Raw genomic sequence first — 12,177 nt, 5'->3', positions numbered from 1 at the left:
ATGATATGCTTAGAGATTGCGCTGTATAATCGGTGTTAAAATTTAAAAATAAAATATAATGACACAATCCCAGTGTTAATATAAACAATATAAAACATTTGACAAATCTATGAGAGTATTATAATATTTAGTATATTAAGGCTCTTAATAGCATACCAAGGTTCTTCAAGATGACTTTGCAAGCTCAAAGGTTTGTGAACCTTGACAGATTCACAAATGACGCTGCCTGCAGATAGACAATTAACATTAGAAGTCTGCAGTAGTGTCCCCACTCAGCCTGCAACATATCCTTTTTCGTGTCAAAAGGTTGGTGTTTAGTCAGGTAGTAACAGGAATGCCATTACACAAAGTAGCCCTAAGAAAAAGTCTAATTGAGTTCTACTCGTCAAGGTCTAAGTTCAGACAGTACTGCTGTATCCACCTGTAATGGCAACCTGATTAGACCTAATGAGTCTCGCAGACTTGAGGCGTGATGCTTGAACAACCTTCAGCGTCTTCTTCTTTTTGAAACAAGCCCGGGAAGAATAGATGCCTGATGAATAATTTCACACTTTTTCTTTTCTTCAGAAAAGACAAAAACCTTTAACATTTAAAAATGTTCAGCAGTGATACAAGCATTAGAGCATCTAAGTACATAGGTGGTTAGTTTCCAAAAGCCTTCCCTTCACTCTTCTTAGATCATTTATGCTGTAATTCTTTACTTTGTATTTATATTGGGGGGCCTAGATTTTTTATTGTTGTATTTGTTGGATAGTAATTTTGTAATAAATGGTAATTGGTAATTACTTTTTTTTTTTTTTTAATTAGCAGCATATAACTATTCTATGTCTTTGCATTGCCAGCTTGTAGTTAAGGTGGAAATATGTCATATTCAGCATTGTGAAGGTATGTCTTCATTTCTAAGTGGATAATTCATTCAGCCTCCGTATGATTTCATTTTATTTCTTTTTCTCGCATCCAGTGGATTAGTGCCGCTTCTACTTGATTTTTTATTTTCTTCATTTGCCAGACAAAGTTGAGTTGAATTGATGAAATGCATCTTGCTGCAACTGCTTGGGTTTCTCCCTCCTGCTTTGAAATGAACAAGCTACCGCACAGCATGCGCACATCTGTCGAGTCTGTGAGAAAGTTGCTGAAATAACAACTAAAGTGGCCCAAAGTTCCCTGAGGAAGACTCAGCACTGTGCTGTGGTGTCCTGTATAACGGGGGGGTAAGAAGTTGTTTATCACAGCTTGAAGCTCGCTTCTTAACTCATTGCTTCTTCTTCTATGTTTCCCCAGCTTTCATTGCGTTTCAGTCATCTTTGAGTCTTTATTATTCACTCTGGCCATTAACTTTTTGCTAATCTCTGCCATTTTGCCTTTTTTTTTTATTCTCCGCTTTCCTCAGTGCATTTTCAACACCAATTGTTTGTACCTTGTATCTCCTCCTCTTCTCCTGGATGTCCTTCACTTGTCTCCCCTCCACCCCTTCGTTGTTTGTGGCTGTGGGAGCTGTAAACACTGTGCCCCCCCACATTTGCATTCAGCACCACCTCTCAGGTTTATAGCTTGGAAATCTCCACTTCACCTTCCTCTTGCCATGAACGCTGGCTTCTTTTCCTGGCAGGAATGCACATTCACACTGCAGTCTCCTCGGGTACGAGATGCATTCAGTAACCTGTCTGAAGATATTTTAATAATATCATATATATTCTGGATATCAGAGGCTGCCTGGCTGCCAGCTGTTTCTGATCTACAGGATTTGAGCTTTGCTTGTGAATGGTGGGGTGTTTAAAACCAAGCCTGTGAGCCGTAGCACAAGGCTTGTTGTTCATCTTTTGATTTAGATTTTCCTTTAATAAACCTGCTTTAGGGGTACACATTTCTGAATTTTGATACCTCAATTAATTTTTTTTTGTTCTTGAGGTATACATTTTATTCTCAGTTGCTACAAAAATAATAGTGTGTACTGTTTGCAAATGAGTTTAAATCCTGCTTGTGTGTAACACATATGGAATTCCATCGAGTGATGTTGAGGTCTTTTCTTATTTGCAAAAACACATTGCTTTTCATGCAAAAAGACCCTAAGTAATTTTTAGTTAAAAGTAAGTTAAAGCTAATGGCTTAGCCAGCCCACTTGCTTTTTTAAAATTTAAATAAATAAAGGCTTAAATAAAGGAGTCTGCCATGCAACTGAACATGCAATGTGGCATGAGCTTGAAAACATCAAGTCTATTTATAAAAATGTTACAGTGAACGTTACTGAAATCGGTGAGTCGTCTGTCGACTGGTACATGCATATTACTGTTAATAGCAACATTCTTCCAAAATGTTTACAACTTAGATCAATAAATGTGGTCGACGTAACAATCTCAAGTACAACTCACTTGTTCTTGAAAAAACATTGTTCCACATTTTTTTTAAATATACATCCAAACACAATACTTGCAGTAACTTTGCAAGCTATTTGAAATGCACTGAGCCAAAAATATTGTGAGAGAAATAAGAGAAGGAAAAATATTTAGTCCTTAATTTTGGAAGTTTTCTTTTTCATATGATCCCACGAAAGTCCCAGGAAATTTATTTTTTATTTATTTTTTAATATATGTCCACATTCATTCACGCAACATCATGAAGCCTCTTCTCAACCACCACCATCACTTTAACGTTACTTAGCCCTCTTTGGAAATTGAAACAATGACAATGTTAGGGTAATTTTACGATTTATTTTTATTAAAAGTGAAATAACATAAGATAAAACAACCTAAAAGAATGTATCGGCCAGTCACAAATTAAAACACAGTCTCAAAGTGTGTTAAAAGCCAAACAGAATAAATGATTTTATGAATGATTAAAAAACAGGAAGAGAGTCAGTCTGTCTGATGTACAGAGGCAGCTCACTTCAAAGTTTCCATAAAATACAAGCGGACTGGAAAAACAGCCCCTCTAAAAATAAGCTTAATATTCCTAAACCTGGTCAAAGTTTTTATATTCTAAGCAAAAAAAACCTCCTCTAGTTGGTTAGGAAAACCTTTCTTGGCAAGAATTGTTTACACTAGCAAATAGTCTAAAATAATATTTTAATCTTCTTAAAACAAGGCGTTTTTACTTTCTTAGAAATTAGTTTTTGCAGTGTAAGCCACACAATAACACACAGCTGATGTCTTTCATATCAAACAAAACATCCGTGCTCACACTGTATGGTGAAATAGGTTTGTCCCGCCGTTCTGCTCCTCAGAAGACAAACATCTTGTTCAGACAGAGAACCAAAATGGAAGTTGAAGTTTATTTGACTTGAATGGGTTCAGCCTTTGCTGATTCCCAATAAGTGTGTTATATATGTTGACAAGTTACAACAATGATGACATGGTGGCCAAAGCTTAAAATCATGATTGCGAGACGAGTAATCTTTTTTCTTTTTTTTTTTTTTTACCCAACACAGTGGCCCCAGCTATGAATGTGAAGGTACGAGGGGTGACGGATCAATCCATTGACCTGGAGTGGGAGGGCTCCATTGTGCTCACAGACTTCTTAGTGACCTACACACCAAGCAGCCCAGGGGGTAAGTCCAGATCTGAGCTCACTCTTCACAGCCATCAAGATCGTAACTCTTTCAGTTGTTTCAAAGTGTCTCAAAAGAAATAAAGAAAAGCCACATCCATCTATCGCTGCGTCCTTCTGGCCATCTCTGTGTCAGGTGTGCAGCTCGAGCTGAGGATTCCAGGCAACATCAGCACCTGCAGCATCGCAGGGCTGGACGCAGGCATGGAGTACAACATCAATGTGTTTGCTGTCATTAACAACACAATCAGCATTCCTGCCAGTATCACTGTTTGGACCTGTAAGTCTCAACTGTAACAACTGCTTAGTGTTACACACTCTCACACACACATATATGCATGTATATGTACTTGCAGACATGAATGGCAACTTATCATACATGGATGTCGTGCTCATCAACTGTGCAAACTTATCAAACCCCTAAGTAAGTAATAGCTCATCCATTTTGTATAAACTGAAACGTGGCTACATAAACATATTTCCATTAGCAGCATCATGGCTGCTAAAATTATCCTCCATTTCATAGACAAGTGATTTTTATTTCAGTGGTGGGAGAATATTTGAGTAATAAAGGCAGATTAGGACAATTAATTTTGATGGCGCCATTTTTCAGCTAAGATATGATTTATCGGGTTGCCTCTGTGTAACAAAATCATAAAATGGAGAATCCGATTATCTAGAGAGATGCTTGGGAAAATAGCAGGCTGCAAGGAAATGATTTTAGTATTTTGCAGAAACAAAACAGGAGTTAGATTAATTAATTTTAACCTAGGGAAGTCGACTATCATAGTGATATTCAACATAATTCTTTATCAAAGGTTGGGAAGTATTTTCAGGACACTTTTTGAAGCAAGGCTTATAAGCATTTTCTCATTAATTAAAGTCAGCCTTCTTTTTGTGGCCAGAGTTATGGGCCCCTGTTGGCCATTACAAAGAAATCAGCTTTGCATTCACTTTCAGGGCTGAAGGCTAAGTTCATCTTTCATATACAGTCTGTGTGTTTTCATGCTGTTTGTAGCAGGCAGCTGGGAAAGTAACACCACTCTGGGCAAAACTAAACATAATGTTTTTGATTTCTTTTCTGGAAGAGGAAAACATACCTTTGGGGTGTGTTCATTGAGCATACCATTTGTGTATAAACAATGCTTTACAAATGGTGTCCAAACATTCAACTTCCTAGAATTTTATTATCTGACTTATCAAACTAAATAATATGATTACCGGTAGATAAAAAAGGGTTACAGCAAGTAAGTAAAAATAGGATTTGTTAATTCTATTTAAAGGCAAAGATATAGACAGAGTGTTACATCCATTTGCGTAAATGTACCAAGTCATCAAATAAGGCCTGAAAGAAAAAGTGAGGAGTTATAAATTGTAAAATATTTGGGACACTGTCAAGTATAGTGTGAAATAGTGTGAAAGATTACGTTAGTCCAGCTAAAATTTCTAATCTTAAATAAATGAAATTAAATGGGAAAAGGTGCAACAAAGCACAGATGAAACATTAAAGACAACGAGATTCAGGACATCCTCAATATTAGATTGAGTCATGATTTATGACCGGTGTGGGTCACCGAACAAAAATAACATACGTCTGACTACATCTCCAGATCTCTCCAATCCGGATGGCTTAGTCTTCAAATCCATCACAGAGACATCGGTGGAGGTCCAGTGGAAGCCCTTCTACTATTCCTTTGATGGATGGGAGATCAGCTTCATCCCCAAGGTAGCCTGCTGTTGGTTTATACGCTGCTGTGTATTTGTGACGAAAAACATGCAAGTATCACATTAAGATCGTCTTTCAACACCAACACTTACTATAAGTGTGTGTCCTGAAAGATGCAGCCGTGTGCTGACTACTTTTGTAGATAAATGAGTCGCACACTGGCAGTAATGTCATCAAAAGTAATGAATACAGTTTTTTTTTGGAACCTTTTTGGCTAATACTTTATATGATGAATGTATATAATTACCCATAACATGAAAAAAAGAAAATTACAAAGGCTGTCCCTTTCAATCCAGAGGCTGTTTCATAATGTTTATATCGGTAGGCTATTTGTCAGTTCAAAAATTATCTGTTATTTTTTTAGCGGTTTACATATAGACAGTGGAGAAAAAAGTGGGTGCAACCCAGAAACAGTTGGCAACTAGAGAATTATTAAAGGTGGATTGATGCCACTCATGGCATCAATCTCATGACTCGTGATTCTTTAACATCAAGAATCAGTCAACACAGCTCAAAACCTGTGCTAGAAGTGATTCTGTCCGTATTGTTTTGCTTGCTTGGCATACACTCTTGATTATGTGATCTTCTGGTATCTAATAAGAAGTACATTTTAACTGTATTACATAAACTATGTATTTTTCTTCCTTACAAGAAAAGGAAAAAGAAAAGTGGAGCATTATTCTGGTGAGCTCTCGCAGGACCCAAAATGCAGGAGATTGGAGTGGCAACAAAAGTCATTTTAATTTTAACAAAACACACCGCAATAGCAGGCTGCTGAGCAGCCAAGAGCAGACAGGAAAGCACAACAAAATCACAAGATCAAGAAAACATAATCACTGAAACCACTACGGTAAAATAGCAAAACACATCAACCCGAAACCACGACACGTCAGTGTTCAGAGGGATGTTTTTCTTGCACTGGCCTGGTCTTCAGTACAGTTGCCTCATAGCAAGCGGGTGCCTGGTAATTCCTGACATGAGGCTTTTCTGTTCGGAGTTTGCATGTTCCCGCTGCTTTCTCGTGCTGTCCAAATGGTGCATCACCTTGCGATGGACTGGTGACCGGTCCAAGGTGTATTCCTGCCTTTTGAGCTGGGCTAGCTGGAATAGGCTCCAGCAGATCCATGTGTGACACTAAATAGGGATAAGCGGATGCAGATAATGGATCAATAGGATGGATGGATCCCAAAATTGCGTTGAATATCTATGTAGTAACAAGTAAAAAGAAAATAACATAGTGGATTTAGACCGTCATGGGATTTTGCTCAATTTGAAGGCCGTACCAAATTAAACAAGTGGATCGCCTTAAGCCTATTGGCTATTAGATGGATGAGCCTGTAAACTTCTTTAGCTTTTTCCTTCTCAAAACCATATCACAGCCGGCGTTTTAATGCCAAAAAGCAAAAACCTTTCTCTTTCTAATTCATGCTGTAAACTCTCCAAACTCTAATCTTATCCCTTCTCACAGTAATTGGTTTTCTCCTTTAAGGTGTTCTCAGGAGAGATATCCTTTGGCTTGACCAGGCTCGAAGCCCCAAATCTGATGTTGAGATGTTTTTCTGCGTGTGTGTGTTTATTTTTTTTAAGTTCTCATAACGATAGCAAGATTTTGACTGAAAAAAGCAGTCGCCTACTTCAGATCTTTTTGTTTCTTTGTACCTTCCTTTTTTTTATGTCTTTCTATGCCTCATTACGGTCACTCCTTCTGCATCCTCCACCCCACCCCCAACCTTTCCTCCTAATCTCATGATTATACTTTCCATCCACCACCTCTTGGTTTAGATCTGTAACCCTTCTCTCAAACTACTCTCCCACCCCGTCCTTTCCCTGCACATGTTCTCTGCTCGTTCTTCCCTCACTTCCTCTCTCCCTCGCTCTCCTGCCACAGGGGAAATCATATTAAGACTTGGCAGTCCCACCCCTTGTGGATTTAATCCAGTAGTGTGGATTGTGAATTTTGACAATCTCGTAATGGAAGTAGGCATGAAAGCTTTGGCCTATGCGAACAAAAACAAAATGCACTAAAAAGGAAACAGAGACGGAGGAGGGAGGGTGAGCCTCGAGACCTCCAGTTAACATTGTTTGAAACACGCTAGAGTGCACTGTATATAAATCCATCTAATTTCTATACCTGTTTCATCCTGTTCTGGCTGGGCCGGGGGGCTGGAGTCTGTCCGAGCTTTAGAAAGGGTGAGAGACAGGGCGGACTCTGGACAGGATGCCCAATAGAGGTCCACATAGAAACAAAGGAAACAAACAACCATGCACACGCACTTGTGGTCATTGTGAACCATGTTTTTGGAGTGTAGGAGGGAGCTGAAGACAACTGGTGCAAACACAAGGGGGGACATGGAAACTGCATAAAAAAGACCCCTATCAATAACAATATTACAATATATAATTACATACATAGCATTTAAAATCCCCACATACATTTATTCATATTTAATTGTGACTTTTCCATAATGTTAAAAGTTTGTAGTTTTAACCATATGAAATTCTCACATGCAAAAACAAATGTAACATATGAATTTCTCTAGAGCAGCCATTCAATATGATTCATAGTTGACCTAATAATGAAAGCTGAAAGGTTGAATGCATAATAAAGATGCACAAGTCTGCAGTATTCTCTTTACATTTGGTTGAGAGATGTTGCGTTTATAAATTATGTTAATTCAGGTCAGTCGTTAAAGCTTTCTGAATTGTTCTTTTTTTTTTCTCTTACACTCCTCTAAAGAAACACACACACACACACACACACACACACTTAATGGTCTCTTTATTCTCCAAGTTTGACTCTGGTTCAAACGTGAACCCCTGCTTTTCAAGGCCGGTAGTCTTGTTTCCCTCTGCAACATGTTTCAGTAGCAGCACAGACAGTTGTGCCATTCCCATTTTGGTTCTCAGTGTTGAGCAGAGGGGCGGGCGGAAAAGAGGCTCATTTGCATTTAAAGTGACAGGCACAAAAAAATACTGCTGATCTGAAGAGGGTAGTTCATACAGAGTGAAAGAAAAGTATTACAAATACCCAGAGCTGCATTCATTTTGTGTAAAAAGGTATAATACGTCACTTTAAAGTCAAAAGTTTACAAACGTTGGCATTGGTACAGTCAGAGACATTTGTTCAGGCTTTATCTTTATTGATATATCATTTTGAATTTGACAACTTCAGTCCAATCAAATCAATCAAAATAAAATTCACCCTTTGCAAGTGTCGTAAGTGGCTGCAAACTGCCACTGCAGCAGTTACTAAGGTTCACAGCTTTCAGGCAAATGAGATCTCGAAGAAGACTTTGTCCACTTTTTGCAGAAACACGTGTAATCAGCACTCTGCACTCAATAATGATTCTGTCTACTCGAATCGTAAGAATAAATCATCCTTTATGCCTTAAAATGATTATGCTTTCTTTGTCCATTGGCATTCTGCATCAAGACGCCTTATGTTTGTTTTGACCCTTTTGCATGCAGCTGACCATAGAAGTGATTTGGAACACCTGGGGGCCTGTGTTCCCTCCCCTTTAACTCCGCCCTCCCCATAAAGATAAAAGGATGTCAATTTGATCATTTTCTTCACAAGCCTTTTAGACTTCCTACGAGACACATCCCGGTTTTACTAAAACTTCAAGAGCCTTACCAAACTAATTTCTAACAATACTTTTAAATCATCTTATTGGAAAAAAACAACCATAACAATGAGTGGTACCGAAGCATCTTCAACTAAACGTCTGTGGAGTGATGTGGTGGCGTCTTGTGCTCAGAAGCAGCTCTGTAAAGGTTTACCCACCAATGGGAAACCCCGCTTAGAATATGTCAAAAGACAGGGAACACAAAACAGGAATTATCCTGAGACACAGTCAAATCGCAAACAGGTTTTTGATCCAAAAAGGACTGCTCAAGGGTTTGTGAAGAAGGACTGTATCCCCTTTCAGACATCTACCACTCACAAGAACAAGGGAAATTTCAACATCCACAATTGTGCAAGGGGTCCAAGAAGAGAGCTTGAAAATATGAATGCATTAAATGAGCTGGAGATGTTTAAGGAAAAGCTGGAGCAATAGGATTTCTTTCTTGATCAGGAAAAGCACTTTAAGGCAGCAGCAGAGAAAGATTTCCTTGCATATTTGAAAAAAATAAAAGAAGCTGAAAGTCGTTTGGAGGCGGAACGCCAGCTCACACTGGTCTATGAAGAAGAGCTCAATCAGTGTAAAGGCATTATTGAGGATCTACTTCAGTCCTCCAAAATGCTTGAAGAAGAGGACGGTGACGTCCACACACGCAGAGGCCCATAAGTCAGTCCTTGATGAAATAGAGGACTTAAAAAAGCAACTGGAAGAAGAGATGAGCTCTAATCTGGATCTGATCTTAAACTTGAGGCTCAGGAAACAGTGAAACAAAGAGTTCAAGTTTACAGAGCTCACGGAGCAACAAAAGTCTGCCCTAGAAACTTCTGAGATCAGTCCAGATGAACCTGAGTCCTCTGCAACAGAAAACATCTCAGAAATAATAAGTGTCTCATGTCAAACTGAAGCTTCTGCTTTTGAAAGTTTCTCAGAAGAAAAAGAGCTTCCAAATCTCTCAGAAGAAGTCCCCGATGAAGTCCCTATATCGGAGGGTTTTCTTCCAAACAGGAACCATGAGGTCCCAGAAAAATTGGCTGAACAAACAGAAACTTCAGAACCAGAGGGGGTCTCTGAGCTGAAACAGACCACTGAGACGCAATCGGTTTCCAAACAAGATGGGGTTTCTGAGCAAAAAGCAAAGAAGCGTAGACAGAAGAAAAAATCAGGAAATTCTGAGGATGCTAATATGGTCATTGAATACCTTCCTCAACCAGAAGATGTTATAGCAACACCAGACATAGGGGTTTCAGAACCAGAGGGGGTGTCTGAGCTGGTGGGGGCCAATGAAAAGGAATTGGTCTCCAAACCAGAAGATGTCTCTCAAGAAGAAACAGAGAAAGGGTCACCAATGGAGCCTGGACCCAAGAAGTGTAAGATGTTAGAACTCACTGAAAAAAGTGACCAGTCTGAGGTTGTTGCTGCAAAAGTGGGAGACCATGAACCAGATTTAAGAAATTCCTCACCCCAGCATGTCTGCGCCAGTATAAGCACAAGAAGACAGTCCAAGATCCAGAGTGAGTGCAAGAACAAATGGGCTGTCACGAAGTAAACAACAATAACAAGATGAAGAGCATCGCAGAGGTTTATATTCACGTTCAGTAAAAGTTTTGGGTTTTCTCCGGGCGCTCCGGTTTCCTCCCATTATTAACTTTTACTTGCAATTTGCCATATGAATTAAACACTCAACCAATTCAATCAACCTGAACATACAGATATTTAATGCATCAGTCCATTCTAAATAAACAATAAATAAAAGGAGTTAAAATCGACAGTTTTGTTTTCATCAATCTTTCCATCATACGGTGATAGTCTCGATTGGCGAGAAGGTGATATGTAGCGGACCCTTGGTTCCAAGAAAAAGGCGGAGAGATTCGTACGGGTGCTCAAATTTTATTTCTTAATGGGCACCGTGAAAACTGACGGGAAAACACAGAAAAAAGAAAAAAGGTTCATGTAAATTTACAAACATTCCACAATCAAACGTCACATACCAAAATTCCATGATTCCATCCGTAAACATAGAAATATAAAAAGATACATTTATTACAGCGCAGTCAGTGACAACTATTAAAATTCTAAATGTATTACTATTAAACTAGCAAAAGCAGCATCATTTAACAAAACAGAACATCCCAAAGAATTAAAATAATACAAATGAAATACCTTGTTCCACTACCAAGGGTGCTGGTTTGAAAAGTGTCAAAGTGATTGATGCCTTCAGGAAACCATCCTGACAATTAATCAAACTCACTGGTGAAAACTGACCACCAGGTGGCAGTTAAGACAAGTCACTGTCATTTACATGATATATGTACAAATGATCTGCTCTATGGTATCTTTCTTTTGTGACGGTTTAGAAGTAATTTCTCTAAATACTGGTAATGTACATGGAGAAATCCATGATCAACATTTATTTATTACATTTTAATAAGATAGACTTGTCTTGGATAGGGAACAAAATGAATATATTAAGAATCTGAAAAAGTGTCGACCTCTCAATGACATAATCAACACAATGGCAGCAGTGGAGCACAAAAATAGTGTGGTAAGATGGCTCTTTTAAGGTTTAGATTTCTTGTCATCTGTGCACTTATCACAGACATTCATCGTCCATAATGTTTTAAAATAACAATATTTGATCAAAATTTAGATATATTTTTGCATATTTTTTGATGTCATACTGTACATTTCAAGGTTGGACCAAAGGTTGGGTTTAGGCAGCCAACTAACCTTTATAAAATCTTCAGTTGTATAGCAGAGAGTAATCATATTGCCAACTCATCTCCAGTGTAAATAGCGACACGTGAATTAGAAGGACAGTTTAATAATTATCAGGACCTTTTGGCAGACAACCAATCAGAAAAAAATGGTGTGAATATTCATGAGGTTTTGCTAATACACAACCTGCCATAGGGCGCGCTGTGTCGATACACAGATTATACACAAAATCAGGTTTCTAAGTATTAAATGGACATCTTGTTTTTTTTTTTTTTTTTGCATATTTAGGGTTGATGGACCAATAGAAACAATTCTACATTTTTAACATTTAATCAGAATTAGCAGGACACTGTTCCTGTCTTGTTAACCTGTTCACCCCTAGGGATTTTGGAGGTGAATTTCGCCTGAACAGGCCTATCCAAATTAAATCAACAATATCTCCACAATTACAAGTACAATATGCATAATCGTGGTCTCAATGGATAGCTAAGACCTCACAGCATACATTCCTAGTGTCAGAAAATGTGTGACTGTTCACATGCCTGAGCAAATTGTGATAAACCAAAGAAT

At 38.4% G+C, this 12,177-nt stretch overlaps 1 protein-coding gene across 4 annotated transcripts in view; it reads left to right on the top strand.

Annotated features, from left to right (window-relative positions):
- tnr (tenascin R (restrictin, janusin)) overlaps positions 1 to 12,177 on the top strand; it is a 191,503-nt gene that overhangs the window by 120,523 nt on the left and 58,803 nt on the right. For all 4 annotated transcript variants that reach the window (XM_061732269.1, XM_061732270.1, XM_061732268.1 and 1 more), the window contains 3 exons: positions 3,425 to 3,544; positions 3,680 to 3,823; positions 5,154 to 5,269. In XM_061732269.1, coding sequence (XP_061588253.1) covers positions 3,425 to 3,544; positions 3,680 to 3,823; positions 5,154 to 5,269 — 380 coding nt within the window. The remainder of the gene's footprint in view (positions 1 to 3,424; positions 3,545 to 3,679; positions 3,824 to 5,153; positions 5,270 to 12,177) is intronic.

This window comes from Cololabis saira, chromosome 10 (genome assembly GCF_033807715.1).
Source record: "Cololabis saira isolate AMF1-May2022 chromosome 10, fColSai1.1, whole genome shotgun sequence".
NCBI lineage: Eukaryota > Metazoa > Chordata > Actinopteri > Beloniformes > Belonidae > Cololabis > Cololabis saira.
This window is presented reverse-complemented; position numbering and strand designations above follow the sequence as displayed.